At 40.9% G+C, this 21,077-nt stretch overlaps 1 protein-coding gene across 1 annotated transcript; it reads left to right on the top strand.

The window, feature by feature from the left end:
* The first annotated feature begins 476 nt into the window (after positions 1-476).
* On the top strand, positions 477-6,412 carry LOC122944008. The gene is made up of 9 exons (XM_044302203.1): positions 477-518; positions 1,735-1,798; positions 2,091-2,183; positions 2,266-2,337; positions 2,441-2,533; positions 2,618-2,752; positions 2,837-2,962; positions 4,285-4,652; positions 4,779-6,412. The coding sequence occupies exons 2-9, from the start codon at positions 1,796-1,798 to the stop codon at positions 4,882-4,884; spliced, it is 996 nt and encodes a 331-aa protein (XP_044158138.1). The 5' UTR covers positions 477-518; positions 1,735-1,795; the 3' UTR covers positions 4,885-6,412.
* Positions 6,413-21,077: the final 14,665 nt, after the last annotated feature.

The following is a 21,077-nucleotide window of genomic DNA, read 5'->3' as shown; positions in this document are numbered from 1 at the left end:
ACTTACTGGGCGACGGCTGCTTCTGGCGACTGAACACTGGAGCTGTACGGTCACTATGGCAGCCAGGAGTCTGATTGTGAGCCAAAACCAGGATTGGAGCCTCCACAGACATAAGGTATAATGATAGTGGGTACGGAGGCATATGTCAGGTCCCCACCATGGTGTTATTGAGCATAATACTGTTAGTGTTTTTTTGATCCCCCCCCCCCCTCCCTATTTCTCTTAGGACGACCGTGAACGGTCCGTGGTATCCCAGCCTGGCATCCTGCTGAGAGCAGGAGCACACGGTGTCTATGGTTGCTATGATGCCGTGCCGCCGCTGCACTACAGTAATACACTCGTATTCGGCCTTATATTCATGTTTTCTAGCTCGAACCTAAGGTAAAAGGTGAACAGCTGTCAGTATGGGATCTGCGTCTCCACTGCAGGGTGGCAGATCGCTGTCTACACATCGCAGCACTATGGGTGATCTGTGTCTGCAGGGGAGTGCTGGATGTGAGCTTCAGGAATGGGACAAGGTGAGTAGTTACTGTAAGGGGGCACAATGGGCATTACTACTATGAAGGGGACACAGAGGGCATTATTTCAGCAATTGTGGGCACACTTTTCTGTGGTTCCTGGCTAAAGAGAAGAAAGAGAGATAGATCTATCTATCAATGGGGGCCATTATTATTATTTTTTGGTTCTTTGGCGGGGGGGGGGGGGTAATAATATGTGAGATATTTATATCATTTGGGGGCACTCTTATGGGGTTCCTGGCTATTGGCTATAGAGAAGACAGAGAGAGAGATAGATAGATCTCTGTATTCTCTATAGCCAGGAACCCCATAAGAGTGCCCCCAAATGATATAAATATCACATATTATTACCCCCCCCCCCAAAGAACCAAAAAATAATAATAATGGCCCCCATTGATAGATAGATCTATCTATCTATTTCTCTCTGTCTTCTCTATAGCCAATAGCCAGGAACCCCATAAGAGTGCCCCCAAATGATATAAATATCTCACATATTATTACCCCCCCCCCCCCCACAAAGAACCAAAAAAGAAAATAATGGCCCCCATTGATAGATAGATAGATAGATCTCTGTATTCTCTATAGCCAGGAACCCCATAAGAGTGCCCCCAAATGATATAAATATCACATATTATTACCCCCCCCCCCCCCAAAGAACCAAAACAGAAAATAATGGCCCCCATTGATAGATAGATAGATAGATAGATCTATCTATCTATCAATGGGGGTCATTGTTTTCTTTTTTGGTTCTTTGGGGGGGGGGGGGGGTAATAATATGTGATATTTATATCATTTGGGGGCACTCTTATGGGGTTCCTGGCTATTGGCTATAGAGAAGACAGAGATAGATAGATCTATTATTGGGGGAGATTGTTTGTTTATTTTTGGACGCAATAAAAGCACACAGAGCTATGGGGACTGGGTATTGCGGATGTGCTAGCGGCGATCTAGCACAACCATGTCCTCAGCTCTATATCCAAAATCCTGGTGACAGGTTCCCTTTAATGGGGTTGTGGGGTAATAAAAAAAAATTGTGATAGATATTTATATATATTAATATATATAAGGTATATATCATCGAGGCTCAATTCCACACAAAATAGCACTTATAGTTATTTTGCATCTTAATAATAATAATTATTTTTTTATTTAATTTTGTAATTATGTTTTAAAGATTATTGCACCATTATCCTACATTTTCTTTTTTTTATTACAGGCATGAACATAAATCGCCCTACGTTCAACTATAATTTTACAAGACACTAATAAAAATTGAAATGGTAAGTTAACTGTAATTTTGCAGTCTAAAAAACGCACTGAAATTATATACTGTAATAATCTAAAATTTTTCTATATAGTCCTTTCTAAATTACATTAATTAGATGGATTATCAAAATCGGACCCAATTATAATAATATATAGACAATAATACTGTCTATTCACTGAATTATTTTATACCTTGAATTTGTTTGCCATCTTTATAAATAGCATAATTAATTATTAATATAACACTTTTTCGCTCTAAATATTTTTTTTTATATTTTCTATTTTTTTTTATATTTTTTATTTTAGGATGTACCGCCAAATGACACAAATGGTAATATCACTTCTGGATTAGATCGAATTGAACAATATCAATTTGATGGAAATTATTTAGAAAATGAGGTAATAAAATGTCATCAAGGTATCCAATAGTCCCGCTATCTTATATAAATACAAATTCTATATGTTTTTTTATTTTTACTAGGATGTACCGCAAAGTGACACAAATGGTAATATCATTTCTGGATTAGAACAAATTCAACAATATCAATTAGAGGTAATTTATTCAGAAAATGAGATAATACAATTTCATCAAGGTATCCTATTTTACCGCAATCTTTTATAAATATAATTTTTTATTTTTATTTATTTTTTTCTAGGATGTACCGCAAAGTGACACAAATGGTAATATCATTTCTGGATTAGAACAAATTGAACATAATCAATTACACGGAATTTATTCAGAAAATGAGGTAAAATTTTGTCCAGGTATATACAATAGTACCGCTATCTTTTCTATATATTAATGTTTTTTTTTTTTTGTTTTTTTTTTTTAGACTGTCCAACAAATGATGGTTTATGACAACGATGAGGTAGTGTTACAAATATCGGCCGATGATTCTAACATTGTTGTATCTACCAACTATACAGTATTAGGCTGTTACATCGAAGATGATTCGCTAAATCTAGTGGTAAGTTTACCAATTAGAATTATTGTGTAATTATCAATGTATTCAGGTGTATACATTATTTTTTTTATCACCTTCTATTACTAGAACTTATTTGAAACCCAAGACGAAGCGGAACAAACAATTGAAACTTATACAAACAATGTTCCTTTCCCAGCTCGAACTCAGTCAATAAATGAACAGAGTGCAACTGAAAGCTGTGATGATCCAGAGGTAATTAGCCCAAACATTTTTGAGTAGGAATTCTATCATGTAAATAGCAGTCAACACATCTAGACATTATAGACCAGGGGTGGCCAAACTTTTTTGCTCGTGTGTTGCAATGGGTTCCTAAATTGGACCCTCTGGCTGGACCGAGAGTAGATGGTGCATTTGTGCAAATTAAAATAAATTAAATGTAAATTTTGTAAGAACACACTTTATGGGGGATCTGTGGACAACACTGTTATGGGGGGGATTTGTGGAGAACACACTTGTGGGTGATCTGTGGATGACACATAGATAACATCTTATGCTATGTATTTTTTTCATCCACATATCCCCCATTACAGTGCCATCCACAGCCCCATCCACATATCCACATTCGTGCCACCCAGTGTCCCAGCACTGCAGTGTTTGGGGGTGGGGACACTTTGGACGGCCGGTGCAGTCTGACTTTGCTCTCATACATACACCGGGCCCGCTGCTTATATACAAAATTTGTTTAATGCATGAACTTTACCATTGCTCCATCCTCCATGGGCCTCCTGTTCCGCTGACTTGATGAAGGCGGGAGCGGTACTAAATTCAAGCTCACTTGAGTTTGCACCACCATACCGGCTACACATAAAATGCAGGTAGTGCAGGCTAAGTATACATGTCGGTTACATCTTGGGTGCCGTTATGGCTCAAAAGAAAAATTTGTAAGCAAGGTGGAACCAACATGTATGCTTGTCCTGCACTCTCTGCATTTTATGTGGCTATCATGGCCCATAACAGGTATAATTTAGCGTTAGGACCACTCATAGAGGCGGCCTTGGCGCGGCAATTGGCATAATTACTTTTTGATCAAAACATAAACAGATGCCTCTTTTAACTTCAAGGTAGAGTGCTGGTTGCAGAGTGCTGTAGCACTTTTTTGTTTTTATGTATAATTTGACACTGGTTCGTGCACCTGCATTCATGGACGGTGCTGACTGACCCCCTTTTTTTGCATAGTTACTTGACTATGTCCATGCATAACATTATCTTGTGTGGAATTAATTCCTCCTCCTGTGTCTGACATCAAACCACTGCAATTTGAATTTCTTGGCCATGACTTGCGCATTGTGGTACTTTTGATTTCTTGTCCTGAGCATACGCATTCCAGACGATGACATTGCCAACAGTCGCCATACGTTTGAAAAAAAAATTCACTTTTGTTACGGAACCAACAAAAATAAAACTATGTATTTCTTCTCCTAAGCTTAACCCCAAAAAAAGTCTTTGTTGTCCAGATATGTTGATGTAGTATACAGAAATTCTAATATTTTTTTTTTTTTTTTAATCCATGACAGATGAACATTCTGATGGCTGAGTTAAGGATTAAATATTGTGGACAGTTGCAAGACACTGAAAGCTTTAGGAGTAATCCACTACTTTCAGAAAACACACAGTATATTGTTTTTCCTAGAGATGAAGAACAGGAAAATCGAATTGGAAATCGGAATTGGTGCACCTGTAATAATTGTCCAGAAATGAAAACAAACATAGAGTGTATTTGCTGTCATGAGGTGGACAATGCCCAGGAATTCATAACTGATTCTAATTGCATCATTGGGCATGAGTTTTTCCATATTTTCTGTCAACGAGAGGATACCGTAAATGTAGTTTTGAGAACCATAGGTCAAGTAAGATTACCACCAGCACAAAAGGACATGAACAGGTATATTGAACTAATAAATAGTCCTCCACTATCATCAATTTGGTGTACTGGTATAGCTTGATCCACAACTGTTCTCTCGTACCACAGCAATTATTTACTAGTAATTTTATTTTATTTTTTTCACAGACAACGCAGCAAAACAGCGTATCGAACGTTTACTGCATGGGTACACGGTTACCTAGGTGTAGGAAATAGAAGACCAATCCCTGCCTGTGTAGTTTATAAAGTTTGAAGTGCCTTTCCAGACCCTGATCTTGAGTATATGGGTTTTAAGTTTGCCCAAGACAGACCGGCAGAATTTATGGCATTTGAGTAATTAATTTTTCTGTTATTCAAATCAGAATTCAAAATCAAGTTAGTGCCCTTTCACATCTGCGTTGTGCATGTTCGTTGATCTATGGCGCTTTACTCTGAGATGTAGGAATCTTGTTTACATCATCGAGGAGCACTGCCCCAGGTTTGTTAAGTATCGTCTCCCTGACTACACGCAGCTTTTCCATGGCAGCCTGCAGTATAGTAACGTCCTGGCTGCCATGGTAACCATTCACAAAAGATAATCGTCGTATCCGGCGATGCGCCTAAACGACATTTAGCTTTCATATGGATCCAGATTAATCCTCTTCAATGGGCATTAATTCGGGATTCCTCCTTCCGGCATGCATTCAGTACTTAGGGCCGGAGAAAATTCCACAACATGCTGCAGATTTTGCACGGTCAAAAAAACTTGCCAGGACTAGATGGAAGACATCCTTAACAGATTTCTATCCAATCAGAATGCATTGAGATAATCTGGATAATTTTTTTTCTGTCCAAGAGCACAGCCAACGGAGCTCTATGACGTAAGAGGAAAACGCTGATGTGAAAGTGGCTTTAAATATTTCTCTACCCAACAGTTATGTTACAAGATTTACAGTATCTGTTGTGAATTTAATCAAGTTTTATGTTCCCTTTTATGGTACTTGAAAAGTATGTATTAGGGCTATTTCACATTTGCGTTGTTCTTTTCCGGCATACAGTTCCTTTGTCCGGCCTCTATGTCTGAAAAATCCTGATCAGGATTATCCAAATGCATTCTGAATGGAGAGAAATCCGTTCAGGATGTCTTCAGTTCAGGACCAGAACGTTTTTTTGCAAGAGAAACTAACGCAGCATGCTGCGCTTTTTGCTCCAGCCAAAAAACCTGAACAATAGAGTGCAAGGCCGTATCCGGAATTAATGCCCATTGAAATGCATTAATCCGGATCTGGCCTTAAGCTAAACGTCGTTTCAGCGCATTATTGGATCCGACGATTAGTTATTTATGAATGGTTACCATGTATGCTATGACGCTAAAGTCCTGTTTGCCTTGGTGCTAAAGTCCTGTTTGCCTTGGTAAAGTGTATTGGGGAGAACGTCCGTGCGGCTCACTGGGCGCTTCAGAGTGACGTCAGGGCGTCCCACTCTCATAAATGACGTGATCGCATGGATCACGTCATCCATGCCCATGGGGCGCTCTGATGTCATTCTGGAGCGCCCCGGGAGCAGCACTGGCGGTCGGTATACTGCTCCACCGCTCTACACTACTACTATGGAAACTGGACTTTAATAGCGTCCTGGCTGCCATAGTAACACTGAACGCATTTTAAAGACTGATCAGTCTTCAAATGCTTTCAGTTCAATTGCAGAGGTACGGATCCAGCGGGCACTTCCTGCAAATGGAGTACACGACGGATCCGGACAACACAATTGTGAAAGAGGCCTTAAAACACTAGCACTTTCAAGTGAGGTATGCCTTGAACAAAGGTTGTATGAATTTTTTTTGTAGGTGCTTTTTCGGATAAAATAGTTGACATATTTATGTACTTTACAGTGCAATATAATCATAAAATGACTATCGTTAATTAAATGAACTATGTCTGTTCAATTTTGTTACTCTTTAACCACCTCCGGACCTCCTAACGCAGATGTGCGGTCCGGAGGTGGCAGCGCTGCGCAGAGTCACGCATATACGCGTCATCTCGCGAGACGCGAGATGACGCGAATATGCGCCCGCGCATGCGCAGTTCGCGCCGGCATTTCGTACAGGAGTATTTCGTCAGCAACCTGCCAGCCGCGATCATTGGCTGGCAGGTTGCTGATTTTTAAAAAATCCAATCAGAAGCCAGATAACAGATCATATTTGTAAATATGATCTGTTATATGGCTGCCTGCTCCTCTGCTGGTTCTTTTCGTCGGTTGGATCCAGCAGAGGAGCAGGCTTCACAGTGAGTACACCAAACACTACACTTTAGCCCCAGATCACCCCCCTGAACCCCAATTAACCCTTTGATCACCCCTTTGATCGCCCCTGACAATCACAAGTGAAAAGAAAAAAGTGATCAGTGCAAACTGTCACTTTTTTTTTTCACTGGTATTGACCGTTAGGTTTCAGTATAGTTTAGGCCCCTTGGTTAGGTAGTTTAGGGATCGGTTAGCGCCCAGCCCACCGCACCGCAGTCCGTTATTCGCTGATTAGCGTATCGCTAATCAGCATTTGTACTTTTATAGTATCTGGAAGTGATCAAAACTGATCACGGTCAGATCTATAATAGTACTAGTGTCACTTTAGTTCTCCCTCCACCCAAAACGCAGTGTTTGCCCGATCAGGCCTGATCGCTCGCCCACACGTGCGTTCGCCCACACCCGCCCCACCGCAGTGACAAAAAAAATATTTTTTTTTGATCGCTGCACATTCACTTTACACGCGCTGCCGCGATAAAAAAATCTGTTTTGATATTTTTTATCAACCGCAGCGGCCTCCGGTACTTCGCTAGCCTCCCCTTTGTAAGACAGGCTTGCTTTTTTTTCTTGGGTAGTCTCAGGGAATACCCCTAAATTTAGTTGCCCACATGTCTAACAGGAGGTATGACCCAGTCGGATGAGGAGTGGGAACCCTCATCTGATGAATCCAGCGGGTCAGAATACGAACCTGTAAAAAAGCAGTGGCTCTCTGACCCAAAGTTCGGACGAGGAGGCTGAGGTCCCTGATAGCACCAGGCGTACCCGGCCCCGTGTCGCTAGACCACAGGTTGCGCAGGATCCGCTTCAAGAGCAGCAGAGTGGGGCTGGTGCTGTCGGATTACGTGGTGAGGCATACACCCGCAGCCCAGCCCTTCCTGGACCTAGTACCAGCACTGCCGTACAACCTGGTGAAGTAGCGAGCACCAGAAGGGCAGTTGAAGCTGGTACGGTGACACGTGCAGTAGTGACCCCGTCGCAGCCACCGCAAAGACGTGCCCGTAGAGCCCCTAGAATCCCAGAGGTGCTGGCAAACCCTGATTGGCAGTCCCCAACTTCAGCCGCACCTGTAGTTTTCCCTTTCACCGCCCAGTCTGGAGTTCGGGTTGAGACAGCTCAGATCGGTTCGGCCCTGGGATTTTTTGAGCTGTTCTTGACTGCGGAGCTCTTAGACTTAGTTGTGGCAGAAACAAATCGGTATGCCACACAATTTATAACCGCTAACCCGGGAAGCTATTATGCCCAGCCTTTCCGGTGGAAACCAGTCCAAGTTTCCGAAATTAAAACTTTTCTGGGCCTCCTCCTCAACATGGGCCTGACAAAAAAGCATGAATTGCGGTCATATTGGTCCACGAACCCGATTCATCACATGCCCATGTTCTCTGCTGCTATGTCCAGGACACGATTTGAGGTCATCCTGCGTTTCCTGCACTTTAGTGATAACAGCACCTCCCGTCCCAGAGGCCACCCTGCTTTTGACCGGCTCCACAAAATTCGGCCCCTCATAGACCATTTCAACCTGAAATTTGCAGATTTGTATACCCCAGAGCAAAACATCTGCATAGACGAGTCCCTGATACATTTTACCGGGCGCCTTGGCTTCAAACAATACATCCCAAGCAAGCGCGCCCGGTATGGGGTCAAATTGTATAAGCTCTGTGAAAGGGCCACAGGCTATACCCACAAATTTCGTGTCTATGAGGGAAAAGATCAGACCCTGGAGCCGGTCGGTTGCCCTGACTACCTGGGGAGCAGTGGGAAGACAGTTTGGGACTTGGTGTCACCCTTATTCGGCAAGGGGTACCATCTTTATGTGGACAATTTTTACACAAGTGTGGCCCTCTTTAGGCATTTGTTTCTAGAACGGATTGGCGCCTGTGGTACCGCGCGAACTAGTCGCGCGGGCTTCCCCCAACGGCTCGTTACCACCCGTCTTGCAAGGGGGCAGAGGGCCGCACTGTGTAACGAAGAACTGCTCGCGGTGAAATGGAGAGACAAGCGTGACGTTTACATGCTCTCCTCCATTCACGCAGACACGACAATACAAATTGAGCGAGCAACCCGTGTCATTGAAAAGCCCCTCTCAGTCCACGACTATAACCTTCACATGGGAGGGGTGGACTTCAATGACCAGATGTTGTCTCCGTATTTAGTTTCCCGCAGAACCAGACGCTGGTATAAGAAGGTGTCTGTATATTTAATTCAATTGGCTCTGTACAATAGTTTTGTTCTCTACAGTAAGGCTGGGAGAACTGGATCCTTCCTCAAATTTCAGGAAGAGATCATCGAGAACCTCCTGTACCCAGGAGGTTCCGTGGCCCCATCCACCAGTGTAGTTAGCCGTCTACACGAGCGACATTTCCCCAATGTCGTTCCTGGTACCTCAACCCAACCGTCACCCCGAAAAAGATGTTGTGTCTGTAGCAGGAGTGGAAAAAGGCGTGACACCCGCTATTTCTGTCCTGACTGTCCTGACCACCCTGCCCTATGCTTTGGAGAGTGTTTCCGGAAGTACCACTCACAGGTACACTATTAGCATAGGGATCATCTCACCAGGACAGGCACACAGGGCTATTAGGGCCCATTCACTCACACAGCTGCTGCAAACGTCTCCTTTCACCTGGGACAAAGTGCATAACGCACTTCGCCACATTTTTGGGCGATTTGCGCTTTGCACATTGACCCATGGGGAAGGAGAGGTTTGTTCTATAAAGGTAAAAAAACAAAAAACAAAAAAACACCAGTAAGCAAAAAAGTTAATGTTCAGTTAAAAAAGTTAAAGTTTATATGTTCTGTTGCAAAGTTAATAAAATTATTGCGTTGCGGCCTGTTTTTTTCTTTTTTTTTTTTTTTGTCAAATGCCAACTTTGTATAAAAAAATGGGAAAAGTTGTCTTTTGCCAAGATATTTCTCTCACCCAGCATGGGTATATGTAAAATGACACCCCAAAACACATTCCCCAACTTCTCCTGAGTACGGCGATACCAGATGTGTGACACTTTTTTGATGCCAAGGTGGGCAAAGGGGCACATATTCCAAAGTGCACCTTTCGGATTTCACCGGTCATTTTTTACAGATTTTGATTGCAAAGTACTTCTCACACATATGGGCCCCTAAATTGCAAGGGCAGTATAACTACGCCACAAGTGACCCCATTTTGGAAAGAAGACACCCCAAGGTATTCCGTGAGGGGCATGGCGAGTTCCTAGAATTTTTTATTTTTTGTCGCAAGTTAGTGGAATATGAGACTTTGTAAGGAAAAAAGAGAAAGAAAAAAAACCATAATGTTCCGCTAACTTGTGACAAAAAATAAAAGAATCTAGGAACTCGCCATGCCCCTCACGGAATACCTTGGGGTGTCTTCTTTCCAAAATGGGGTCACTTGTGCCGTAGTTATACTGCCCTGGCAATTTAGGGGCCCAAATGTGTGAGAAGTACCTTGCAATCAAAATGTGTAAAAAATGGCCTGCAAAATCCGAAAGGTGCACTTTGGAATATGTGCACCTTTGCCCACCTTGGCAGCAAAAAAGTGTGACACATCTGGTATCGCCGTACTCAGGAGAAGTTGGGGAATGTGTTTTGGGGTGTCATTTTACATATACCCATGCTGGGTGAGAAAAATATCTTGGTCAAATGCCAACTTTGTATAAAAAAATGGGAAAAGTTGTCTTTTGCCAAGATATTTCTCTCACCCAGCATGGTTATATGTAAAATGACACCCCAAAACACATTCCCCAACTTCTCCTGAGTACGGCGATACCAGATGTGTGACACTTTTTTGCTGCCAAGGTGGGCAAAGGGGCACATATTCCAAAGTGCACCTTTCGGATTTCACCGGTCATTTTTTACACATTTTGATTGCAAAGTTCTTCTCACACATTTGGGCCCCTAAATTGCCAGGGCAGTATAACTACCCCACAAGTGACCCCATTTTGGAAAAGAAGACACCCCAAGGTATTCTGTGAGGGGCATGGTGAGTTCCTAGAATTTTTTATTTTTTGTCGCAAGTTAGTGGAATATGAGACTTTGTAAGAAAAAAAATAAAAATCATCATCATTTTCCGCTAACTTGTGACAAAAAATAAAAAGTTCTATGAACTCACTATGCCCATCAGCGAATACCTTAGGGTGTCTACTTTCCGAAATGGGGTCATTTGTGGGGTTTTTCTACTGTTTGGGCATTGTAGAACCTCAGGAATCATGACAGGTGCTCAGAAAGTCAGAGCTGCTTCAAAAAGCGGAAATTCACATTTTTGTACCATAGTGTGTAAACGCTATAACTTTTACCCAAACCATTTTTTTTTGCCCAAACATATTTTTTTTAATCAAAGACATGTAGAACAATAAATTTGGCGAAAAATTTATATATGGATGTCGTTTTTTTTGCAAAATTTTACAGCTGAAAGTGAAAAATGTCATTTTTTTGCCAAAAAATTGTTACATTTTGATTAATAACAAAAAAAGTAAAAATGTCAGCAGCAATAAAATACCACCAAATGAAAGCTCTATTAGTGAGAAGAAAAGGAGGTAAAATTCATTTGGGTGGTAAGTTGCATGACCGAGCGATAAATGGTGAAAGGAGTGTAGTGCCGAAGTGTAAAAAGTGCTCTGGTCATGAAGGGGGTTTCAGCTAGCGGGGCTGAAGTGGTTAAAGGTTATACTGAATAAATCTTAATAATATCAAGTTGACTCTTGTGTTTTTGTACAAAAATTATAATACTAATGAGTAGTTCATAGAAAATGAAAACAAGACAAGAAAGTACTATATTTTTGGAAACTTTATTAAGTGTAAAAAACTGTTTACCTATTTTACCTTGATCGTTAATACACACTCTAACCAGATATTTATATTTAATACATAGAGTTCTTTAGGAGGGTGATCCATTTCCCAGAGGATGGGCAATTTTATCTTTCTTAGGCCTCATTCAGACGACCGTGTGCGTTTTACGTTCCGCAAATTGCGGATTTGCAAAACACTGATACCTGCCCATGTGCGTTCCGCAATTTTCAGAACGCATATGCTCGCAACTATCATAGAAAATGTTTATTCTTGTCCTCAAACGCGGACAAGAATAATACATGCTCTATATTTATTGTGGAGCCGCGGAAGGGAACTGCGGCTGTGGACAGCACATTGTGTGATGTCTGCATCTTTTGCGTCCCCATTGAAATGAATGGGTCCGCACCTGTTTCGCAAAATTGTAGAACGGGTGCAGATCAGTACATACGTTGTTGTGAATGGGCCCTTAAAGCAACAAAGACCCTACAATTATGCCTAATCCAACTGCTATATTATTTACATAGTTGACAATTGGACCTAATGTACTACAATTTGAAGATACTGACAAAGTACCATTCTATCCATGACCAGAAAGTAGCACTCTAGCTGTTTTCAAACTCCGACTCCAAGCATGCTCCATTCATGTCAATGCAGTTCTGCAGCAAGACCAGTATGGCCTTATGCAGACGACAATGAAAAATGGCCGTCTGATGGCCCTTTAAGTAACGGCCGTCAAACTTACATTTTTAGCAGTAATGTAAGTCTAGCGTCCATTAAACAGCGTCCATCCAAAAACAGGACTTGTCCTATTTCTGTCCGTTTACACGGCCGTGCAGACCCAAAGAAATCAATAGGACTGTTTTTAACGGCAGAATGACAGTAAGGCACCAGTCTCACGGACGTTAATATGTAGACAGGCCATGAACGCCGGCCCCGCAGCCCCTATAGAGTATGTCATAAGTATTCGGTGCCTTAATGCGCCACACGCCCGCGTTCCTTGTTCATTCATAAAGTGTGCCAAGCAGGCAGGCGGGAATTGAGGCGCACTCTCAGTTCCTCCAAGCGCCTCAGGTCCCGACAGCCTGATCCAACCACTTTATGAATGAACAAGGCAGGTGGGGCGGTTTATGCATGAAGGCACTGAATACTGCTCAATACTGAAAGAGGACACTGAGGCTGTCATAATGATGGATTTGTGGAGTACACTAATCAGGGATATGTGGAGGACCCTGTTATGGGGATCTGTGAGTAACACTTATATAGCATAAGATGCTAGATATGTTTCACCCACAGATCCCCCCATGACAGTGTCATCCACAGATGATCTGAGTCAGATGGGTGGGTCGAGAAATAAATGCCAATCAAATTAATCCTTTTTTCATGTCCGTTTTTCACGGACATGAAAAAATGATGTAAAACGGCTGCAAAATGTACATTCAGAACGAAGACACACTTACGGTAAATGGATGCACACACTGATGCTAAATGGCTATGAAAAATAGAGTGTGTCCAATTTTAATGGACAATTTTTTTCAATGCCATGTACATGTGGCCTAAGAGAGGCATCTTTGCAGTCGAACTCTGACCACAGCTGGAGTGCCATGGTTGGCAAACACTGATCGCGTTATTTTTATCAGGCACAATTTAATGAAAGGTAGGTGTTTGTTTATATTTTGTTAGTGGGGGTTTTGAAGACATGCTCTAAGTCCACTAGCATCACACTAATCTCCCACATGGACAATGTTGATAATTTTTTTTGCTTTTTTTTTAAAATATTTTTTTTTATATTAAAAGACCATTTTATTTGTAGCTTCTCTACCATAACTGATAAAACTATAGTTATTAATTATTAATTTAATGTAGTAATTAAATTTATACTATTATTTTATAGCTATATTAAACTGTAGGGAACTATGTTGTTTACCTATATATTATCAAACTAATCATATAAGTAAGTTTTGTGCTAATTTGAATTAAATATATATAAAAAAATAAAAATTATACATCAACGTTTATAAAGAAAAATTTCTAGTTTTACAACGTAAGTTCCTACTTAACTGTCCTAATAATGTTTTTCTAACTATATATTAATTTTTGTAAACCTATTAAAAAATATGGATTTTTTTTTAGATTTTTTAGAATTTTAAATAAACCTTTTTTCTTAAACAGTATCCTGATTAACACAATTTAGGAAATAAAATTAATCATAATATTAACAAGTACAGGTTCACTAGCACATTCAGTAACCTAGAAAAATAAAAATAAAAAATTTGAATATATTTAAATAACTAATTTAGATTTAATAAGTTTAAATTTAAATAAATTTACCTTGATCATAAACAAGCACGTGCGAAAGGTCACTGAACTTGCGTCTTTTGTCTTCAACAATTCTTAAAGTTTCTGAAAAATTCAAATTATAAAATGAATGCAAAAAAAAAGAAAACTAACTTATTATTACAAAGAAATCTACCAATCTTGGAAGAAAAAACAATAGATTAAGAACTTGAAAGTTTTAAATTAATGTTTCGGAATGGAAATTTGTTTTAAAACGACTGATACGTTGTCGCTTTAGGTCTTCTTTATTTGGCCTTTCTTGGTTCGATAGGTTTGGAGGAAGAGTTGGTGCTCTTGAGGTCCACTCTGATTGTAGTTCTCCCTGAACTATTTTGAGGACATCTACACAGATGTCTTCTAGGTAATGAACAGATACCTTCTCAAAAACGTCACGAACTATCCAGCGGGAAGATCCCTTGGGAACAACCAAACACGTTCTTCTTGTTCCAATTGATTCACTGTTTCGCTTGGCACTACGAACCACTGCTTGTTCTCTCCCGACATTATGATTATGAGTTAGGGCAGCCAGTTTGGTGCGGGCCTCCATTGCGTCCATGCCGAAGTGTATTCGTTTGGAACAATATTTTAAGGCAAGACTGTGAAAGTTTTCGAGATGACCCGTATGGCAATTGCGTGTCAAATGTGGTAAATCCCTTTCGATCGCCTTCCCAGTCACAATTTTTTCAATTTGGGTGAATGGTGGTGTTTCAGGATTTAGCCAAAAAATTTTGCTGTCTTTATCATCTATGTGTCCATGGGAGCATTTACAATACAGTTTGCCATTCCATTGATGTTTGTTGGCGATATGGTTGAGCAAGGAAAACCATCTTTCACGCAGTTGTTCAGAATTGGAGTTGCATGTTTGAATGCTCCACCAGAAATGAAGTATAATTTTATTGATCCACGGTGTAATTTCCTTACACAATTTTAGACGGCTTGCATTGGTCAATTTTTTCTTCAATGACTTGGCATAGTGCCATACATCAAACTGGTGGTGAATTTGTGAATAGTCCAGACATACTTTTTTCCGGATGCTGCTATGCCGGTCAGATGCAAAAAATTTATGTTTAGTCCTTTTTTTAACAGGCGATCCATTACCAGTGTAAAGCCATGTTTTTCCATGGCTACCGACGATGTGCATTGAGTGCGCTGAACCACTTCGAAATCAATAATTTTGGTAGTGACTGTGTCCATCATAGAGTAGATGCAGTACTTCGCACTATGCCCGGGGCTGTCACATTGGCCATCTCCAGCTATGCATAGCGGCTTTGTCTTGATGTCCTCGTTGATATTTCTTTGCTCTGCTTTCCAAGCAATGTCGATAGCTGGAAAAAGGAACATGGTTTGGTATTTGTAATATGTTTTTTCAGAGATACTTACCATTCCAAGAAGGTTGAAGAGTTCATTAACTTTTTGAAAATTTTGACCACTAAACAAAATTGCCGCAGCTGTGAGTACATTTCCTGCACTATACTTACCAACCTTTGGTTGACTCTCAAACATAATAAAGTTGTGTCCAGCATTGCATGTACCTTTAACTTTACAATATGATCCTTCGAAGAATTTTGAAAATGATTTAATCGTGGAATTACAGCTGGCATATTTCTGGCATTTGACTTTGTAGAGTAGGAGATCGAGACAGGATTCCCAAACCAATAATTTTCTTTCCTTTACAATTTCTCTTTCGGACAACGCTGTTACAGTTGGCGGATTAATTTCCAGAGAATCTGTAAAAAGTAATTTTAAGTTTGAGTTGTCTGTGCTGTCTAGGTTTGACTTGTCCAGAACATAGCTACTGTCATACTGATTTTCTGTTTCCTCAACTTCGTCGTCAATAGTTATGTTTTGAATATCTGGAGATAATGATGCTTCTTCCAGTATTGGTGATAAAGGTAGGATTCCTTCAAGGTTATCTGCTCTTTCTTCTTGAAAAAGACCAATACTAATGTGTGCTCTTTTCTTTTGCGGTGATGATAAATCCGATTTCTTTTCATGTGGTTTGCTTGGCATCCAGTGAGTGGGTGTAGACATCCATCTTGACTCATTACACTTACCTGGTGTTAAATCTTCATTGTATTCAGTGTACTGATCTTCACTTCCGGTCTTGGGAATTAAAATAGAATTTTCAAGTGAAAAATCTGTCTGCGTTGCAACACTGCAGTAAGCAACTATATTTGTGCTGTAGATTGTTGATGTTGGCTCCTCTCCCATGTGATATCTTGATTCGTCCACCATAATAGCACCTTCATTCGGGGATGATAGCTGTGTTGTTGGTTCAAATACTCTTTTTCTACATCGCCTTCGATCCTTCTTGAGTGTTTCCTCAATGATATTTTCTCCTTCCTGCAATATTGAGAAAATGGTTGGAACTGCATCCTTCTTCAAATACTTTCCGTTCGGATCAATGTTGTAGCTATCCGAGTTAAAGTGTGCAGAGCAAAGTCTGTATTTGTTATTTTCACCACCTTCAATGATCTTATTTGATAAAGAATCAATATCGTCGAATTGTTGTCCTGTATTCTGTAACCACATTTTTATTTTATTTTTGTCTTTTGGGAACCTATGTAAAATAATATGCTCGCTTTGACCCTTTCTTCCAGACTTGCTGAGACATTGGTTAACAATGCACGAAGGCATGTTTGATTGAGGGATTTTGACCTTAGGACATTTTGGAGAAAAAAAAATAAAAAACAATAAAAGTTAATTCAGATTGAAAAAAATCATGATTAATTTTTTTACGTCTTTAAAATATGAAAAAAATATATATATTACCGGTATATATCAAATCCCATTTTTTGGATTACAGATATTAATCTCTTATGATTTGTGATAGATTAGGAATTTTTATAATATTTGTAATTTGATAAAACTAAACTAGGCAAACTAAAATTTTTGAAATTGGGGATTGCCCTTGTGAAAGCTCAAACTTCTATAGTAAACTTTCTGGCCACTGCTAAATATGTGAACTTCATGGGCATGGTTAACTTTTTCTGCAACTGTTGCGTCGCAGTATGTCGTATGTTGCAGTGCGCAACCATAGACTGACATTATAACAATTGTCGCGCATCATTGGTGCAACAAAATGTTGCGCGACTAATGTTGCAGTGTAGTTGTGCCCTGTCATGCAACTTATTGTAGTGCGACATTTTTTGCAATTGGAGTCTATGGTGTCGGAGTTGACACGCAACATACTGCGACAGTCGCAAAAAATCCATTAAGCTCGGTTTTTCAGCAACTTACGCAGTCAAAGCATGTCGCAATGTGACTGCCATTCTAAAAATTGTTGCACGACAATAGTGCAACAAAATGTCGCGGAACAAATGTTTCAGTAAAGTTGTGCCCGATTTGTGGCGCGAATAATATCGTCATGTGAACGTAGCCTAATAATGTGCGGCTACAGCGACGTGGCCCACAAACCCTGCCTTTCAAATATGAATCAATATCAACACTGACTTATAGAAAAACATAAGGTGATATCAAAAATATATTATGAATTCTAGTTTTCATTGGATGTTCACCCACCTATAAAAATCACCAACAGGATTAGAAGTCGAAGGCTGATGATAGTCAAACTACAATAAAACAAAAAATGTAACTAGATTAATATTAATGTATAAAAATATACCATTATAATTTTTCATTTGAAAAATTGAACTGTAATTTAACGCAAGAGAAACCATACAAAGCCTGTGGGACCCATAATCCACATACTGAAACCCCCTTCAATATAAACTGAAAGTCTACAAAAGTACTCTTTAAGAACTATATAAGGCCTCTTGCACAGGAACGTGTGCCTGACGTGGTTGTATTGCGTCCCGCAGACAACGGGCCACAATACAAGGGCACAGGCGTTTTGCCAGACAGATCACGTTTCAAGGAAAGATTCTATTCAATGGATCCTTGGTACAGGAGATGCGGTGCGTTAACACGGAGCGGAACGACATGGAAGCACTAGGGAGCGCTTCCGTGTGGTTAATTGCCGTGCCTCCACCACCACTTATAATAAAGAGGTCCTCATAGATTGTTCGAGTACAGTATATATGTGTCCAAAACCAGTAACACCTATGACAACAGAGTTGCATCCACAGATAGATATGAGATAGATATATATATATATACACACACACACACACACTCTCAATCTCCAGACCCTACACCAAAAAAAGAAGAGTGGCTGGCAATGATATATACCTCATTATATCTGTGTCTATTCAATAACACACTCTCAATAAAAGCAGAGTGGACCCCACAGATATATATAGGTCTCATATCTGTCTCTATTCAATAACCCCCCCCCCCCAGCCCACTTTTATATATTAATATATATAAATATCTATCACAATTTTTTTTTATTACCCCACAACCCCATTAAAGGGAACCTGTCAGCAGGATTTTGAATATAGAGCTGAGGACATGGTTGTGCTAGATCGCCGCTAGCACATCCGCAATACCCAGTCCCCATAGCTCTGTGTGCTTTTATTGCGTCCAAAAATAAACAAATAATCTCCCCCAATAATAGATCTATCTATCTCTGTCTTCTCTATAGCCAATAGCCAGGAACCCCATAAGAGTGCCCCCAAATGATATAAATATCTCACATATTATTACCCCCCCCCCCAAAGAACCAAAAAAGAAAATAATGACCCCCATTGATAGATAGATAGATCTATCTATCTATCTATCAATGGGGGCCATTATTTTCTTTTTTGGTTCTTTGTGTGTGTGTGGGGGGGGGGGTAATAATATGTGAGATATTTATATCATTTGGGGGCACTCTTATGGGGTTCCTGGCTATTGGCTATAGAGAAGACAGAGAGAGATAGATAGATAGATCTATCTATCAATGGGGGCCATTATTATTTTTTTTGGGTTCTTTGGGGGGGGGGGGGTAATAATATGTGATATTTATATCATTTGGGGGCACTCTTATGGGGTTCCTGGCTATAGAGAATACAGAGATCTATCTATCTATCTATCTATCTATCTCTCTCTCTCTGTCTTCTCTATAGCCAATAGCCAGGAACCCCATAAGAGTGCCCCCAAATGATATAAATATCTCACATATTATTACCCCCCCCCCCAAAGAACCAAAAAATAATAATAATGGCCCCCATTGATAGATAGATCTATCTCTCTTTCTTCTCTATAGCCAGGAACCACAGAAAAGTGTGCCCACAATTGCTGAAATGACCCCCCCCCCTGCCCCCAATTGCCCCCCCATTAAAACAAGAGTGCTCAAATAATATAACATTTATGTAGACAGACCATGAAGTTCAGAGGCAGGGTGGGATCTTAAAAGATAAGTAGCCAAAGAAAGGAGCCCCCAGGGAGTTGGGTTTGCCGGTCTGAAGCTGCTAAACTTACCTGTCAACACTGCGCACCCTCCGGACAGCTGATCGCACAGACGTCTGCTCGGCTCTCCTCTTCTTCCCCTGTGTTCACTCACTAGCTGGCGCGCCGCCTCCTTCCTGCAGATTTCGCGCCGTTTAGCCGGCGCATGCGCAATAGGTATTGCGATTCCCTGCCAGGAGCGGGCATTGCATTGCGCATGCACCCGCTACGATTTGTACCGCACAGCCGCAGTGGAAAGGGACAGGGGAGGGGAGTAAACGGGCGGGCAGAGGCGCACGGAGGGCGGAGTTATCAGCCGTTTAGGAGGTGCCTGCCTGGGGCTCCGAGGATTGAGAGACCGCCCTGGGCACTTGAGAGGGCTCAGAAGATAATCTTATAACTTCGTTTTCGGCAAATAGAAAAGTCTGTTTTCTACCACAAAGGTACCGTTTTTATGTTCTGGCTGGATCACATAACCCTATTTTAACGGTCTAACATGCTAAAATGTGGTGACAGACTCCCTTTAAGTCAATCAGGCACAATAGAAAACTGATCCGTCCTCTATTGACTTTCTTTTTTTTGTTTAATCTCTTTTTTTTGTATCAAGATTATAAGGTATAACAAAGTCATTTCAGTGAGCAGCATGTACAATACTCAATCACATACAGGTCCTTCTAAAAAAAAATTGCATATTGTGATAAAGTTCATTATTTTCTGTAATGTACTGATAAACATTAGACTTTCATATATTTTAGATTCATTACACACAACTGAAGTAGTTCAAGCCTTTTATTGTTTTAATATTGATGATTTTGGCATACAGCTCATGAAAACCCCAAATTCCTATCAAAAAAAATTAGCATATCATGAAAAGGTTCTCTAAACGAGCTATTAACCTAATCATCTGAATCAACTAATTAACTCTAAACACCTGCAAAAGATTCCTGAGGCTTTTAAAAACTCCCAGCCTGGTTCATTACTCAAAACCGCAATCATGGGTAAGACTGCCGACCTGACTGCTGTCCAGAAGGCCATCATTGATACCCTCAAGCAAGAGGGTAAGACACAGAAAAAAAATTCTGAGCGAATAGGCTGTTCCCAGAGTGCTGTATCAAGGCACCTCAGTGGGAAGTCTGTGGGAAGGAAAAAGTGTGGCAGAAAACACTGCACAACGAGAAGAGGTGACCGGACCCTGAGGAAGATTGTGGAGAAGGACTGATTCCAGACCTTGGGGGACCTGCGGAAGCAGTGGACTGAGTCTGGAGTAGAAACATCCAGAGCCACCGTGTACAGGCGTGGGCAGGAAATGGGCTACAGGTGCCGCATTCCCCAGGTCAAGCCACTTTTGAACCAGAAACAGCGGCAGAAGCGCCTGACCTGGGCTACAGAGAAGCGGCACTGGACTGTTGCATGTCATTCGGAAATCAAGGTGCCAGAATCTGGAGGAAGACTGGGGAGGGGGAAATGCCAAAATGCCTGAAGTCCAGTGTCAAGTACCCACAGTCAGTGATGGTCTGGGGTGCCATGTCAGCTGCTGGTGTTGGTCCACTGTGTTTTATCAAGGGCAGGGTCAATGCAGCTGGCTATCAGGAGATTTTGGAGCACTTCATGCTTCCATCTGCTGAAAAGCTTTATGGAGATGAAGATTTCATTTTTCAGCACGACCTGGCACCTGCTCACGGTGCCAAAACCACTGGTAAATGGTTTACTGACCATGGTATTACT

Source organism: Bufo gargarizans, chromosome 7, assembly GCF_014858855.1.
Source record: "Bufo gargarizans isolate SCDJY-AF-19 chromosome 7, ASM1485885v1, whole genome shotgun sequence".
Classification (NCBI taxonomy): domain Eukaryota; kingdom Metazoa; phylum Chordata; class Amphibia; order Anura; family Bufonidae; genus Bufo; species Bufo gargarizans.
This window is presented reverse-complemented; position numbering and strand designations above follow the sequence as displayed.

What these genes read in the sequence shown, in the direction of transcription:
- LOC122944008 (XM_044302203.1), top strand. An exon ending in AAAGCTGTGATGATCCAGAG is followed by an intron (nt 2,963 to 4,284) that starts GTAATTAGCCCA and finishes AATCCATGACAG; the next exon opens with ATGAACATTCTGATGGCTGA. An exon ending in GCACAAAAGGACATGAACAG is followed by an intron (nt 4,653 to 4,778) that starts GTATATTGAACT and finishes TTTTTTTCACAG; the next exon opens with ACAACGCAGCAAAACAGCGT.